This window comes from Acomys russatus, chromosome 25 (genome assembly GCF_903995435.1).
Source record: "Acomys russatus chromosome 25, mAcoRus1.1, whole genome shotgun sequence".
Taxonomy (NCBI): Eukaryota; Metazoa; Chordata; class Mammalia; order Rodentia; family Muridae; genus Acomys; species Acomys russatus.
Genome location: NC_067161.1, coordinates 10,152,919 through 10,170,514, shown reverse-complemented (window position 1 = coordinate 10,170,514; position 17,596 = coordinate 10,152,919). Strand labels below are relative to the sequence as shown.

General features: G+C 42.4%; 1 protein-coding gene across 1 annotated transcript in view; it reads right to left on the bottom strand.

Annotated features, from left to right (window-relative positions):
• The window catches only part of Crebbp (CREB binding protein), a 129,496-nt gene that overhangs the window by 86,072 nt on the left and 25,828 nt on the right, over window positions 1–17,596 (bottom strand). Inside the window, exon 2 of the mRNA XM_051167579.1 lies at window positions 14,401–15,110. Within this exon, the coding sequence (XP_051023536.1) occupies window positions 14,401–15,110 (710 nt within the window). The remainder of the gene's footprint in view (window positions 1–14,400; window positions 15,111–17,596) is intronic.

The following is a 17,596-nucleotide window of genomic DNA, read 5'->3' as shown; positions in this document are numbered from 1 at the left end:
AGGATCTGGTGACCTCTTCTGCAGATAAAGCAGTCATATGCAATAAATAAATCTTTTTTTAATTAAAAAAAAAAAAACCTTCTCAATGATAAAAACAGCAGACTAAGACGACTTCACCAGTGAATCTTTTTAAATAGTACTAATATTTTAAATTTTTATTTATTTAGTTTTATGTGTACATTGTCTTCATATATGTGTGTGTCTGATACCCAGAGTCCCAAAGGCAACACCAGATCCCTGAAATTGAAGTTACAGATGGCTGTAGACAGTTGTAAACTGTCATGTGCTAGGTGCTAGGAATCAAACCTGGGTCCTCTGGAAGAACAGTCAGTGCTCTTAATTGGTGAGCCATCTCTCTAAGCCTCAATAATACTAATCTTAGATAAATTTTAAGAATGGAAAAAGAAGCAATCCCAAAGTTACCCCACAAAGACAGTGTATTCTTGATAGAAAAATCATGTAAAAATAGAGAAGCTTTCATGTAGGAGCTCACAGCTGGATTGCAGATTTCAGGAGGCCGAGACAAGAGAACTGCAGTCAAGGCTGAGGCCAGCTTGAGCCATGTACTCATACAGCTTGAGTGAGCCACAGGGCCAAACCTAACTCAAAAATGAAAACAAGGGCTGGAGTTATTTAAGTTAGGTACCGCACTAAACACGACAGGCAAACCGTAAGGGTTTGCTGGCCACCAAATCTAGTCAGTTGGTACACTACAAGCTGCACAACTAAGATCCCGCCTCACAAAATAGGTGGGAAAGTGATTAAAGAAAACACTCATGCTGACCTCTGCTCTGTGCACACATATTCATTCTTCCCCCCCCCACCCCGTGTGTGTGTGTGTGTGTGTGTGTGTGTGTGTGTGTGTGTGTCTCTGTCTCTCTCGCATACACACCCCTCGCACTCTTAATGAATAGAGGCACAAACGCCAAATGTTTTAGTAAATTTACTAAAAGAAGGCATAAAAAGCCCCATAGAAGCCTATTATCTCATAACTCAGCTTTTTAAAGTGCAGTGATAGGAGGACACACATGAAAAGAAAGAAGAGGGATTGAGCCGGGCGGTGGTGGCGCACACCTTTAATCCCAGCACTTGGGAGGCAGAGGCAGGCGGATTGCTGTGAGTTTGAGGCCAGCCTGGTCTACAAAGGGACTCCAGGACAGCCAAGGCTGCACAGAGAAACCCTGTCTCAAAAACAAAACAAAAAAACAAAAAAGGAAAGAAAGAAAGAAGAGGGAGATACTTAGGGCTAAAGGATTAAATCTTAAAAGATGAGAAAAGAAGCAGATAATAGGGGCTGGAGAGATGGCTCAGTGTTTAAGAGCACTTACTGTTCTTCCAGAGGTCATGAGTTCAATTCTCAGCAACCACATGGTGGCTCACAACCATTTATAATGTGATCTGATGCCCTTCTCTGGCCTGCAGATGTACATGCAGGCGGAGATCTGTATATTATAATAATAATAATAATAATAATAATAATAATAATAATAATAATAATAATAATAATACATAAACCTTTTTTTAAAAAAAGAAGCAGATTAATTATGTATGAAAAGCCTTATGATGAAAACCCAGTAACTTAGGAGGCAGAGGCAGGTGGATCACTGTGAGTTAAGAGGCCAGCCTGCTCTACAAAGTGAGTCCAGGACAGCCAAGGCTACACAGAGAAACCCCGTCTCGAAAATAAAAACAAAAAAGAGAAAGAAAAGAAAACCCAGGAGTTAATACTCAATTTCAAAATACAACCTTAAAAAATTTAAAACAGAAGCTGGGCAAGGTGGTACATGCCTTTAATCCCAGCACTTGAGAGGCAGAGGCAGGTGGATCTCTGTGAGTTTGAGGCCAGCCTGGTCTACAAAGTGAGTCCTGGACAACCAAGGCTACACAGAGAAACCCTGTCTGGAAAAAAAAGAAAGCCAGAATTAATCATTAATCTGCTTGAGTAAACAATGTTACTTCCATAAGACAGGGGTTATTAAATAAAAACTAAAGTGCAAGGCATGTGATGGCTAATCATTTTGACTATATCTGGAACCAACAAAAACCCTAGCAGTGGGGATACCTGTGAGTATTTTCTTGATTGCATCATTTGAAGTGAGAAGGCCCACCCTAAATCAGGGCTACCAGCTCCAGTGGCAGCCCACATAAGAGCACATGGAAAAGGAAGAAGGAAGCTTTTGCTTTTTGTCTGCTTGCCTCATTCTCTTTGTTAACTTCATCCATCCTGCTGCTGATGCACTAATTCGCTGGTATTAGAACTATGTTCTTTGGGATTCCAATGTATACTGAAGACCAGCTAAGACATCCCAGGCTCGGGGACTGAACTACTGGACACCGCCTATAGCTACTCTAATACAAAGGCAATCAGGAGGGTTCTCTCTCTCTCTCTCTCTCTCTCTCTCTCTCTCTCTCTCTCTCTCTCTCTCTCTCTCTCTCTCACACACACACACACACACACACACACACACACACACACTCACAACTTTATCAGTTCTGTTCCTCTAGAGAATTCTAACTAATACAGCTCCCTAGAAGTTAGTGGTCAAGGAAGGTGCACAAGTCTCCACTGCCCTTGGCTACTCATCATAAACATTTAATGCTGAAGATTTCACTTACTTTGCCACTGAACATAAATTAACATCAAACCAACCAGGAAACTTCCTCCTTGCTGGCTAGTCTTTATATGGTGCCAGAAGGTACTATGCAGGCTACTGGGGAGAAAAGACATCCACAGTCTTTCCCAGTGCTGGACACGCATGCTGCAATACTGAGCTGCCAGGCAAAATGAGCCTACTGGTGCAATAGTGGCAGCACTGTCAGGGGATGACTAATCACTTTCTGATCTGACTGAGGCCTGATCAACAGGAGAGAATTTCATGCCTAATACTGTGATCCTGGTCAAAAGCCCATGACTAGGGAAGTCACAGGCCCAAAAAGGTAGAACCTGATATTGTTATTTTACTAAACAGTCATGTTATCAAATTATCTTCTAAATAAATATTTATGTTAACACATATAAACCCAGGCTGTTCTCAACCTTGGAAAGACAATCTTCTTTTTGCAGTGGCAGTGGTTAATGCAAATTCAAACTAACTGAAGGGGCAAGATTAGTGAGTGGCTGTCGAGTGTTCAGCCTTGAATGAACATCCATATTAACCCACCCAAGGCTCAGGAATATCTCAGGTGGAAAGAATTGAGAGCAGGAGGATACAGAGGAGCATTATGAGATGCTGCCTTCTCGACATGACATGGATGTTGCACTCATAAACTCATAGCAGCTGTGGTGACCTACACACCAGATCAAGCCAGTCAAAACTCCAGATGGAAGGGGAGGAGCTCCTGCTCCTAAGTGAGGAACTACTGGTCCATCTTCCAGGTTGGCAATGCTCTACTAGATGGCCCATGAGCACAAAGACAGCAACTAATAGGACTCAGTGGGTTTTTAAAACAGCAACAACACAAGAGGACACAAAGGGGAACATCTATGAAGAGGGTGAAGGAGGTGTAGAGGGATTTTAATCCAGCAACAGGGCTACTCTGGCTGGAATTCAGAAAAGCCCTTAGAACACTCCTTTAATTCCAAACAATGAAGGTAAAGTTAATTGGTAGAAGGAAGCACCCAGCCAGCCTGGTCTACAAAGCCAGTCCGCGACAGCCTGGGTGACATAGAGAGACCCTGTATGGGGAGGGGAAGCACCCATGTTTGAAAGTGATGTCTAATTGCCAGGCAGACAAAGTGACAGATAAGAGAAAGATAGAATAGGATATGCCCAAGTCTCATAAGAACAGAGAGGAAGGAGAGGTGATTTAAAGGGAGCAGCGAGAGAGGGGAAGGCAGTTTTGCCATGACAGTTTACAGAGACAGGTTGTAGAGAACAAGCGAGACACAGGTGAAGACAAAATGAGCCAGAGAACGAGAAGAAACCAGAAGATCAGAACGTACTGCCAAAGTTAGTATGAGACCAAGCAGAGCAACTCGAAGAGAGAAAAGCCAGATTGAATCAGTCAGCTAGGAGACTTTGAGCCAGAACAGCTGAGCTGAACCAGCCAGCAAGAATCAGAAAGAACTAGAAAGGGTGGATTTATTCAGCATTACGACTCAAGAGGCTGAGCTGGGCATGGTGGAGCACATCTTTAATCCCAACAGTAGGGAGGCGGAGGCTGGAGGATCTCTGTGAGTTTAAGGCCAGCCTGGTCTACAGTTCAGGATAGCCAAGGCTACACAGAGAAACCCTGTCTTGAAAACAAACAAACAAAAAATAAATAAATAAAAAGAAAAGAAACAAAAACAAACTGTCTAGATTAGCAGACAGAGGTAGCAACCCTCAGAGGAGGGTTAACATGGAAGAGCAGAAGTGGTTATAACTAAAAATACATTTTACATAATATTATACAACTCCATTGATATGAACTGTCCATATGAAGCATTCATTCATATAGTTGGTTCCAATTAGGTAAAAGCAACCCAATGAAAGCCATTAGCCGTAACTGAAGGGGAGGGAGGGACTGCGTGAGAAGTGTCCCACATATTCTCTGGTACTTGGCTACTCAGTCCCCAGCTGCTGGCATGATTTGAAGGGGTTTAGAGGTGCCATTTCTGTCACAGGGAGAAGGCTTTGAGAATTCTAAGTCTTAACATCATTCCCAGTTTCCTTCCTCTGTTTCTTGCTTATGGTCTGAGATGAGAACTCTCGGCTGTTCCTGCTGCCACAATTTCCTGCCATGATGAACTAACTCTTTATCTCCTAGAACTCTTACCTCTTATGCTCATATAAAATGTCTTGGTCGTGGTATTTTATCACAGCACAAGTGAAGTGAGTAATACAGAAGCTGACACCTGGGAGTGGGATACTGCTGTCAAAGGCCTCACGGTGCTGCTGCTTAGCAGAATCTAAGTCTTTGAACTTCGGTCTGTAACTTAATGGGACACCTAGCAGGAACTCGGAAGACAGCAGTACTGAGAGCTAGGGGAATTGTGGAGACTCAGCTCAAGACATTTCAGAGAGTAACAGTATTAGTCACTAGGCTAGAGAGTATTCCTGTGATATTTTGGCAAAGGAAGGAAGAAAGAAAGGAAAAGAGGGAGGAGGCAGGAGGGAAGTGGCTGCTTTCTACCGGTGTCCTCCAAACTTGCCTAAGGCTAAATTTAGGACTAATTTCTTTGGTAGAGATTTCAAGACAGCCAATATTTCAAGAACAAGTGAGGCAGAAAAAGAAAGAAAATATACAGTATAAAGACAAAAAAAAAGAACACCAGAAAACTTAATGTTACAGCTGAGACTTGTGCAAAAAGAAATAGAGATTAAGGAGAGGCCTGATTTGCAATAGAATAAAGGAAAGGTGCCTAAGGCAAGATCCAACACAGCTAAGCTTCCACCATGTGAAAGGAAAAGGCCCACAGAAGTCTCTGCTCCAGGAAGAAACAACAAACAAAAGCTGCTGCAAATACGACTCAATGGAGTCAGGCTCCATCCCAAGATGGTGTGTGCTTTAGAATCACCTACTATGATTTAGGAGACCTGTTAGGGTTTGCTACATGATCCCTGCATGGAGGACCTAAAAGGCCAGTATGTGAAGCCTAAAAGCGGAAATGAAGCCTCAGTTGCATTGGCAACCTCTGATACCAGAGCCAGGGGACATTTGCCAAGAACTGTAAGGGTAGGGAGCAGATTGCACACAGCAAAGCTAGAAAGGCAGAATCATGGAAGTTCTTTGACTTCAGACCAGGAGCTACAGGATTTGGTATTTTCCCTTCTGGCAAATCTTGTTTCTGTCCAGCATTTCCTCACAGTACTGGTGGTCTTTATTTCCCTCCAGAAGTATGTAATTTGCCTTTAGATTTTACAGGGAGTTAGAGTTAAGATACTGTCCTGAGATTTTCAACTTTTAAATAGCATTATGACCGTTAAAAATGATGAGGACTTTTGAAATTGGATTTTTTGCATTATGTTACTGCAACAGGACTATGGGGGCCAGGGAGTGGAATGTGATGGTTTGAATGAGAAATGCTTCCATAGTATCAAGGCATCTGAATACCTGGCCTCCAGTTGATAAGAAGGCTGCAGAGATGGCTCAGAGGTTAAGAGCACTGGCTGTTCTTCTAAATCAGCTTCATTAAAGTGGGAAGACCCAGCCAGGTGGTAGTGGCCTTTAACCCCAGCACTTGGGAGGCAGAGGCAGGTGAGTTCAAGGCCAACTTGGTCTACAGATCAAGTTCTTAGGAAAGCCAGAGTTGTTACACAGAGAAACCCTGTCTCAAAAAAACAATAAAAGAATATAGTGGGAAAATCCACTTTAAAGTAGACAGCACCATTCCATGAATAGGATCCTGGAATGCATAAAAAAGAAGAAATCCAATTTAGCACTAGCATTCACCTTCCTCTCCATTGCAGCTGCTGGGTGACCAACCAGCGGCCTCACCTTCCTGCCAGTATGTCCCTGGAACTGTGAGTCAAAATAAGCTCTCTCTTATTTGATTTTGTTAGGTGTTTCTTTACAGTAATGGGGAAGATGACACAGGAGAAAGATGGGTACAATGGAATTTTCTAGCAAGAAAACTGCCCTACATCTTGAAGATTGGGGAGCAAAGGTATGTAAGTTATGACAGATACAAGATTTGTTCAGTCCATTCTATGTGCATTATTTTTTTAATGTAAGACATTAAAATATATTTAAATTAGCAACAGTATGTCTTTAATTCTAGATATAAGAATTGCCAAGATAACAAAGATGATTCCTTGACTATGTACTCATTCCTCTTACAGTATTGGTCTAAGAGTTATCAAAGAAGTCATTATTGTTACAAATGTGCAACACATTCACTCAGGTTGTATTACAGAGAATAATCAGTTAAGTAGAAAAAAGAGAAACTGAGTTCAACTTTTACTTCTAAAAGACACATAATTAGCTGGGTGTGGTAGCGCACACCTGTAATCCCAGCACTCAGGGATGCAGAGGCAGGTGGATCTCTGAAGGCCAGCCTGGTCTACAAGGCCCAGGACAACCAAAGCTTATTTTAAAAAGCTGCATAATCATACATGTAACTGAGCCCTGTCAGGGTACGTGCTGACTAGCTTGATAACCCATGTTCTATCCTGTAGCCTATAGCCTTAAAAGAGAGAACCAACTCCCACACTGTAAATAAATACAAACAAAAGACCCAGTAGAGATGGAGTTACATTTTATGCTTTCTTCTCTAGAAAAGCCTATGCTTTCAAATATAAAATTTCAACAACAGTCACTGAAAACACTGCAAAAAGTCTCGTCGCTTACTTCACACTCTTATGGCTATTTCATGTCCTACAGCAAAGTAGCACTTCTCAATTTCTACAAAACCCAGGCAGTGTCCTAAGAGCTGCTCTCACATCCCACAAATCACCACAAATCCTACAGGAGACATGAGTACTATCCCCTCAAAACTGATAAAACAGTTCTTGGGGTGAGTAGTGCTATTATATTAACCTCATAGAAAAGATGGGGGTAAACAAAGTCATTTGCATACGGGTAGTAATTCGGAGCCTTCATATGAACCCAGGCAGCTCACTTCAGAGTCCAAGCTCCACTCTTGAAGCTTGACTTCATCTGCAGTTACGGTGAGATTCCTGAAACTGTTGTGTACTTCTGCCCAGAGGCTGCTCCTCCACGGGCTGTATATATCCCGTACTACAACCGTGCTTCACTCTGCTGGGGAGGCTCATTTTACAAACTACTCATCTCTGTTGTGATCATCTAAAAGAGACCAAATTATGACTTTTTCAGAATAGAAAATTGCATTTTTAGGGCTGAAGAGATGGCTCAGCAGTTAAGAACACTGACTACCCCATTCCAGAAGACTTGGGTCCAACTCCCAGCACCCACATGGCCGCTCACAGGGTATGACACCCTCACAGACAAATATGCAGGCAAAACACCAATGCACATTAAATAAATAAGTAAATAAATAAATCTAAAAATGCAACAAAAAGAAAAATTCCATTTTGTTTGGATTATTCTTAAATGTAATTACATCTTATGGAGGGAATGAGTCTATGTATATATGTATACATGTACCATGATGTCTGTATGGGGTCAGTTCCTCCACCCTGAGTCTCCAGAAATGAACTCAGGCTTATTAGACTTAGCAGAAAGGGCTTTTAACACACTGAGAAATCTTGCTAACTTCCTTTATGTTATATTAAAGAAAAAAAAGAGATGCTATTACATCAGAATGAAAAGCATCAGAGAAGTAAACAGTGCTGTTTCACTTAGTACTAAATATCAGAGATTCCCAACAGTCTAAAGAATAAAGATGAACTAACCCTTCTTTAACAAGAGACTTGACTCTACTAACCCTCCACCGTCTACACTGTGAATCTGTTCCTTTAGAACACAGATCCCCAGAATGCAATTCCTGACTGGCATAATCAGGTTCACCTTGGAGGAACCTGTCATAAATGCATATTCTGAGGCCACACCCCTGTCTAGATGTTGGGCACTTTGTGTGTAGAGCCCAGCTTTGATTTTAAAGCATTGGCCTAATATGATGATGGCTGAGTGTGGCTGAGGACTGGACCCACGTGAAAACCTTTACTCTAGGAAGAAGAGTCCCAGGCAATATCAAGCTCTACTTTTCTGAACACATTCTAAAAAACAAGCAGTATCTCAAAAGTCTCAACACAACAAAAAGGGCCTACTCTTAACCCTCTGTGAAAAAAAATTTTTTTTTACTTTATCTACTTATTTTGGAATCCTTCCAGGGTGAGGGAAAAAAAAGTGATTTCTAGGGTGACAACACTAGGAAATTTTTTATTAACCTTAGAAATAAAAAAGAATCTGGACCACCTGACCAGGTTTGCTGTTTATCTTGTTATTTACTTATTATTACGTATACAGTGCCCTGCCTTCATGTATACACGCATGCCGGAAGAGGGCAACAGATCTCAGATGGTCATGAGCCACCGTGTGGTTGCTGGGGATTGAACTGTCTGCTGGAAGAGCAGCCGTCAGTGCTCTTAACCTCTGGGCCGTCTGCTCAGCCCCTACTGGTTATCTTTTACTGTCAACCTGGCATACCTCCCTGTAAGAGAAATCCTAAATTGAGGAGTTACCTAGATCAGACTACATGTCATCTCTCTATGACAGAGTGTGCTGACTGGTGACTGGTATGGGAGAGCACAGCTCATGGAGGGGGCACCATCTCTAGGCAAGAAAGGTATATGGGCTATATAAAAAAAAGTAGCTGAACGTAAGCCAGAAACGACACCAATAAACAGTGTTCCTTCATGGTTTCTGCTTTGTTCTTGCTTGAGTTCCTGACCTGACTCCCCAACAAAGGACCTTTCCTCCCTGCTACACTGCTTTTGGTAAATTAACAAAGCAACAGAAAACAAACTAAAACACCAAGCAGCACACAACACTCCCCACTCTGTTCTGCAACCTTCTGTATAAAGCAACATATCTCAGTACCTATCATAGGAGAATATTAGTCTGAGTGCCTGTGTGGTTTCTAATCCAATGGAAATGCATCTTTTTCTGGTTGCCTTCTACATGTAGGCCAATTCTCTGGGCTATTTTCAGTGGCAAAGTTGACACAGGCGCCCCTAAAAAAACAGTAACACATGAAGTTTGCTAACGTCCAATCAAATGGGGAATTAGTTTTAGTTGGCTCCAGATGTTAACTTCGCCATGCCCTGTCATCACTGCCAGTGTGTTTAAAATGACTTACCTTTTTCCTGTAACTGTTTTCCTGCTGACAGGACACCTATAATGCCACCCCTCAGCAGGCTGAGTCAGGAAGATGCTGAGTCTCAGTTTAGGGCCAGCTTAGATTATATACGGGAAAAAACCCACAGCATTTTCTTCAATAGTGACACACAATTATAAATAATCCACAATCATCAAAATAAAAAATATCTTGGGGCAGGTGGATCTCTGTGAATTTGAGGCCAGCCTGGTCTACAAAGTGAGTCCTAGGACAGCCAAGGCTACACAGAGAGACCCTGTCTTGAAAATTCAAAAAAAGAAAAAAAATTTTTTTGTTTTTGTTGAAGTCTCTGCATGTCTGTGTGAGCGTGTATAGGTACAAGCAAAGGCCAGAAAAGGATGCCAGATCCCCTGAAGCTGGAGTCAGGTGGTCGTGCACTGCCTAAAATTTTGAGTGCTGGAATCTGAACTTAGGTTCTCTGAAAGAAAATCGAGTGCTTACCAGCCCAGAATTACAGTAATTTTAAGATAATAAATGTTGGGCATGGTGGCACACGCCTTTAATCCCAGCACTCTGGAGGCAGAGGCAGGTGATGGATCACTGTGAGTTCGAACCCAGCCTGGTCTGTAAAGTGAGTCTAGGACAGCCAAGGATACACTGGGGTGGGGGGTGGGGGTATTGACCCATGCATGGTTCAGATTGCATAGCTCATGATTAAAAAGGCTTAAAGCCAGGCTGAATAGAATACAAGGAGGTTCTGCAAGTTATTGACTGAAATTATGTAAAGTTATTCAATGTCTTAATCTGTTCTATAAAAAGTAAATAGCCTACAGTACCTATCACATATACACACTTAATTTAGAATTATTTATTTTATTTTATATGTATAGTTTTTGTCTATAAACATCTATGTTTATGCACCATGTGCATGCTATGCCCAGTGTCATGGAGGTTAGGTCAGAAGAGGGAGGTCAGGTCAGGTCTGGAACTGAGTCATGGATGGTTCTGAGGCACCACATAGGTGCTGGGACTTGAGCCTAAAACCTCTGCAAAAACATCAAGTGCTCGTCCCCCCACCTTCCGGCAGCCCAAGACCCTGCGGCTCTGGAGGCAGCCCAAATACCCTCGAAAGAGGGCACCCAGGAGGAACAGGCTTGAGCACTATGCCATCATCAAGTTCCCCCTGAGCACCGACCGAGTCAGCCATGAAGAAGACGGAGGACAACAACACACGCGTGTTCACTGTGGATGTCCAGGCTAACAAAGCACCAGGTCAAACAGGCCGGGAGGTAACTCTATGACACTGATGTGGCCAAAGCCAATCCTCTGATAAGGCCTGACGGAGAGAAGAAGGCGTGTGTTCAACTGGCTCCTGATTAGGATGCTCTGGATGTTGCCAACAAGATTGGGATCATCTAAACTGAGTCCAGCTGGCTAATTCTAAATACACACTTTTTTCACCATTTAAAAAAAAAAAAAAAAAAAAAAAAAAAGCAAGTGCTCTTAACCACTGAGCTGTAGCTCCAGCCACTAAATATACCTTAATGAGAAGTAAGTATGTGTTTTTCCTAAAATCTAAGTAAATTTACACTTCTCTGAAAAACATAAAGACAGCTACATCAACTCAAAAGACAAAGTCCAAAACCAGTAAACTGACAAAAGATGTCACATCAGTCTGGAGGTGAGAAGCCCTAACTTTCCACAGAAAGGAGAACAAAGACAGAAAATGAGGCAGCCTCAGGTCTCCATGCTTACACAGACTACATCCTTCAAGGTATTAAGTCATGTCAGCACTACTTCAACTGCCTGAGGAGGAGACAATAGGAACTTCTACACTCGCTTTCATTCAGTTAACACAACAGTAACAAGAACAAAAAACAAAACAAACAAACAAAAAAACCACACAAAAACCCTACAAATGACAACTCTGAAAACCACCCCCGCCCAAAAGGTCAATCTTCCTAATCTGTAAGAAACAAAAATCCTAAAAGATGGGGCTGGAGAGATGGCTCAGTGTTTAAGTACTGGCTTCCTCTCAGGGACCTGAGCTCAAGTACCAGCACCCACATCAGGAAGCACACAAGAAATCTGACATTTTCTTCTAGTGTGTACACACACACACACACACACACACACCTAATTAAAAATCTTTTTCTGAAAATCCTAAAGAAGCAGCCAGGAGGTGGTAGCGCACACCTTTAATCCCAGCACTCGGGAGGCAGAGGCAGACGGATCGCTGTGAGTTCGAGGCCAGCCTGGTCTACAAAGCGAGTCCAGGGCAGCCAAGGCTACACAGAGAAGCCCTGTCTCAAAAAAAAAAAAAAAGGAAAAAGAGAGAAACAGGTTATTTCACTGGTCTTATGCTCATCAATCAGACTAGGCTAACCAGCACCAAGCCCTAGGGATCTGGGTATCTTACCTTCCCAGGCAGCATGGATACCAGGAAACAAACTCGGGTCCTCATGCTTGTGCAAAAAACACATTACTGATAGAGCTCTCAATCCAGATGGAAAAGGTTCTCGTGTTTACCTAAAATAGTGGTCCTTATCCCTATCTGCTGTTAAGATCGTCTGAGGAATATAAACTATAACCGTCCGTGTCCTGCTATGTCTCAGAGATTCTAATCTAACTGCTCAGCAGTGAGGTTCAGACATTTTATCTTTAAAACTCCCAAATAATTCTAATGTGTGGCCACGGCTGAGAAACACATGTACCATCACTGTCATGAACAAAAGGTGAGTCAACAGCTAGTATGACTTTCTAGCACAGGTACAGGCAGAGATTAATAACTAATGCAAACAATAAGGGAAGATAGACTAACAACATATAAATAAACTGCAACTACTACCAATTGAAAAAAAGCAACCCTAGATTGATCTTTGGTCAAAATTAACATTTCTTTGGTGAGTCTGTTTGTTCATTGCAAGAGGGGCATTCTTAGAGCACAGTGCCCACGGCCTCACACTTACTAACAAATGCTTTGCCACAACCATGAACAAAAAGTAAGGTCAAGACTCAAAAAATAAGAAGAAAACATAAGAGAATAGTTTTCTGTTACATTTTTTAGGGAAGAGGGCAACAACAGATCTTGCTTCTATTGTCTACGCTAAATTTCCAACTCCAGAGCTCAAGCCATCCCCTTAACTCTTACTCCTAAGTTGTTAAGATTACAGATGAATGTCACCACATCCAACACATTTATAGTTTAGACTACAGAAAGTACTTTTGAATATGATATACAATCTAAAAGCAATAAGAAAAAAATGTATGTTTCCATACAAATTGAAAACACTCTCGCAAAACACACGAGAGGCATATTGTAAACCTATGGGTCTAAATTTGATAAATTTAAAAAAGGGAAGACATCTTAAACTTCTAACACATAAAGAATAAGCTATGAGGCAGGCGTGGTGGCACATGCCTTTAATCCCAGCACTTGGGAGGCAGAGGCAGACAGGTGGCTATGAGTTTGAGGCCAGCCTGGTCTGCAAAGTGAGTCTAGGACAGCCAAGGCTACACAGAGAAACCTTGTCTTGAAAAACCAAAAAAAGAAAAGATAAGCTAAAGCTCAGCGGTACAACACTTACGTAACACATGTGATTCCTTAGGTTGGGTCTCTAGCACTAAAGGCAGGCAGGCATGAACCCACACACACGTAAAAATAATCTGAGAAAGACAATTACTTGTGATTTCTAATAAAAATTATTTGACTAGAAGATCTCACAACATCCAATGTTGGTGAGAATTTAGACAGGTTCACTCAGCATGAGTTACATTATTTTTCAAAAGTGTATCTATGATTAAAAAAAAAAAAAAAAAAATCAATGTTCTTTTTCAAGTTTTATTTTTGTTTTAAAGAAGGTCTTACTGGGTAGTCCTGGCTTGCCTGGAAATTGTTGTTTATCACAGGCGGGTCTCAAACTTGGCAATAACCCTCCTAGCTTTGTGAATACTAGAATTACAGGAGTACAACATAACCCCCATCCCATATTTGTTTTAAATGTCAGTATTCTTTCGTTAAAAATTGCCCCCACCAGGGCTGGAAGATAAGAGCACTTGCTGCTCTTCCAGAACTCAGTTCAGTTTCCATCACCCACAACAGGTACATCACATCAGCCTATAACTCAAGATCCACCACTTGGAGAGCCATTGTTCTGTTTTCATTGAAACAGGAGGTCTACAAACCCCCTGGCTCTGTCTAGTTCACAAGTAGCTGACCATCTCCAAATATAGCTTCTCTAAAATAAAATGGAGACTGTGACAGTAAACATATTCCTAAGTGATGCAAAGGGTAGACAGGAGGAGATTTCATCAGCTGAGTAAAGAAGCATCCTTGACCAGATCCTCTGATGCATTAAAAAGCTGGTTCTCAGCAGAAACCGCCCTTGAACTGCATGATTCCATTTCTACACATTTTTCTCAGAAGAACTGGCAGTCAATGGCACACACCGGTAATCTGAGCACTGAAGAGGCTACAGCAGAAGGATCATGGGTTGAGAACAACTTAGACTGCATGTGAATTCAAAGCTAACCTGGGTTTCCCCGGCTCCCCATTTTAAAGATAGGAGATAGAGATTTCTATCTGCAAGGGACTCCAAAACAAATCTGCCTCTCATGGACACGTGCAACTTTCAAGAGAAGGGAGATAAAAAGAAGCCATACAGTCCCATGTTACCCACCATCATTCTAGAAATAATCAAGCACTTGAGCTCACTTACCTTGGTCATGCCTCCTGCCTGTGCTGTATTCAATCCAGCATGGCCTGCCATTTGTGGGGAAACCTGTGTCAACGTCTCGGCCAGCACACTGCTTGTGGCCCCCTGCATGGCTGGAGCAGGGTAGGGCATTCCAGCTCCCCTTCCTCTTCCAGCAGCCCCAAGAGATCCATTCATGACTTGAGCCTGCCCTTGTTGAGCCTGATTCATTAAGCTATGGCCAGAGTTACTATTGAGAAGGCCTGGGTGGGTCTGGTTGAAGTTAGCGTTCATGCAGATCCCAGGTCCAGTCTGTGATGTGGCAGGGCTACTCGTCACCAGCCCAACTTGCTTTTGTGCTTGTGGATTCAGTGCTTGGGAGGCAGGGGGGTTGGGCCCAGAGGTGCTGGCTGCCTGTTTGGGCAAGTTAGGAGTTGATGAGTCTCCTTGGTTCAGAGGGCTCTTTCCCATGGCACCCAAGTTGGCCATGCTTGTACTGTTTGGCTGCCCCTGAGCCTGGCCACCAAGGCCCTGCTGCACAGGGCTGCTGGCACTCACATTGCCTATCCCAGGATTGATGCTAGAGCCACTGCCTCCTCTAAGAAGCTCCGACAGCTGTTTATGTTTGGACGCAGCATCTGGAACAAGGTTCCCACTGTTTAAAAGGCTTAATTCTCCGTTGGGGATCAGCTCATCAGGAAGATCATTTTCCAAGTCAAACAATGATCCAAAATCTAGAAATTAAGCAGAAATAGAGATGAGAACCTAAGGAAATGTAACAGCTCTCCAACTGTCATGTCACTATAATCTCAGCCTAATGGAGCACAGACTGCTAGCACATCTCAAGAGTAACATGGAGCTAAAATGGCATTATTTGAGGAGCCAGAACACGGAAAAATGTTTTTCAAATTCAGAAAAATAGCTAATAATGAGAAAGGGACCACCATTTTGGTTTTGTTTTGTTTTTTTGAGACAGAGTTTCTCTGTGTAGCCTTGGCTGTGTAGACTTGCTTTGTAGACCAGTCTGGCCTCGAATTCAGTGATCTGCCTGCCTCTGCCTCTGCCTCTGCCTCCTGAATGCTAGGGTTAAAGGCAAACGCCACCACGCCTGGCCCACCCTTTTTTTTTTTTAAATCCTAAAATAGTAAATTAAGAATGGGCACTGCAGCCGGACGTGGTGGCGCACACCTTTAATCCCAGCACTCGGGAGGCAGAGGCAGGCAGATCTCTGTGAGTTTGAGGCCAGCCTGGCCTGCAAAGTGAGTCCAGGACAGCCAGGGCTACACAGAGAAACCTTATCTCAAAAAATAAATAAACAAACAAATAAATAAATAGGTACTGCTCTTGCAGAAGAGTTTAGTTCTAAACACCTATATATCCAGCTCTGCTCTGGTTCCCTCAGGCACCACACCAATGTACACCCCTTGCTCCCTACTATATATACATAATAAAAAATGAAACTTTTTTTTTTTTTTTTTTTTTTTTTTTGAGCACTAAAGTGTGTGTGTGTTGCATATGTGAGAGAGAAAAACGGTGGCAAGGTGGGGAAGCAAAGTCTGGAAAGTGGCACCTTCTTAGGCAATACAGACTGAAGTCCTTAGAAGAAAGGGATTTCCTGTCCACAACTTAATCTTGAGTACTACAAAATCCATAAGCCTGTGTGTGCTCATTCTGCACAATAGGACCTCATTTAGTATTCTCGGGTGGGGAAATACAGCTATGTGTTAGAACTGGCTTGCTAGACTAGTAAATTCAGAGAATGTTATAGGTCAAAAAGGGACTTGGCAGTTCTGCAGGAAAACCTAAAGAAAGCTTGTGCAGTTGCTGCTAAGTAGCCAAGTGGAGCTGGAGTATGAATACAGAAAGATTATTTGTGTACATGGCAGCTCTAGCTTGTGTTACTGGCTAGAAAATACTGTGTATCCAGAGGTGTGGGCTAAAACAGTCCAGGTAAATGGTTTTAACTCTACAAAGTGTATTTTCTCATAAAACAAGACATTAAGGGCTGGATGATGTAATAGTCCAGACTTTACCAATTCAGTTGTTAAAAATACTTATTTTTAGGGGCTGGAGAGATGGCTCAGTGGTTAAGAGCGCCACCTGTTCTTCCAAAGGTCCTGAATTCAATTCCCAGCAACCACATGGTAGCTCATAACCATCTGTAATATGATATGGCGCCCTCTTCTGGCTTGCAGGAGTACATGCAAGCAGAGCACTGTATACATAATAATAAATAAATAAATCTTTTTTTTAAAAAAATACTTATTTTTGGCCTGGCAATGATGGCACACACCTTTAATCCCAATACTTCGGGGTCGGGGGAGAAGCCGGCAGACTCTTATGTTGGAGGACAAGAGCTATACAGAGAAACTTTGTCTTGAAAAACCAAAAACACCCTTATTTTATTTTTTAAATTTTGTGTGTATGGTGTATATATGGTGTGTGTGCCCATGGAGTCTAAAGGAATTAGATCCCTTTGGAGCTGGAGATCCAGGCTCTTATGAGCTGCCTGATGTGGCTCCTAGTACCTCGATTTAGGGTCCTCTGGAAGACCAGTACATGGCCTTAACCACTGAGCCATCTCTCCAGTCCCATCAATTAAGTTTCTATCAACTTAGCTGCTGTCTTTTCTTTTTCCCCCTTCTGTGCCCAACTATAGTGTGGATGGACGGCGATGACTTTTCTCTTGGTTGCAAGGTGATTTCTATAGGCCCATGGAGAAATCTAGTGATGAAAGGAAGACTTCTTTCTGAGCAAGCCTTGCTAATGGGAAGGGAAACCATTAACACTGTCATGGCTAACAAGAGGTTCAGCTTCCCTTAGGTGGTGTTTCAGCACCAGCATGTGGTCATGGTGTCTGGCTTATCTGGTCAGCTTCCCTCCTATGGCCCTTCCTCAAAGGAAACTCTCAGGCAGCACCTCAGAACTACATGAGTTTGTCTACAGTGAAAGGTGTTGATGGTGGAAGCCGATTGGACAGCTAGACAGTATGATCTGCTACCCTGGAAGCAAAGTTCTCAAATTTCTAAAGAGGTGGCAGATGGGTATTAAGCTTAAAGAAAGATAACCTCCCAAACTCACACTGCATTCCCTACCTCACTAGTTTATTTTTGACCAGGTACATATTCTAACCATTGTTCTTTCTGCTCTTTTATGCCATTTGTATACATTTCATTTTGATGCTTTTCTATAACATATATATACTGAAATTTCTATAGTC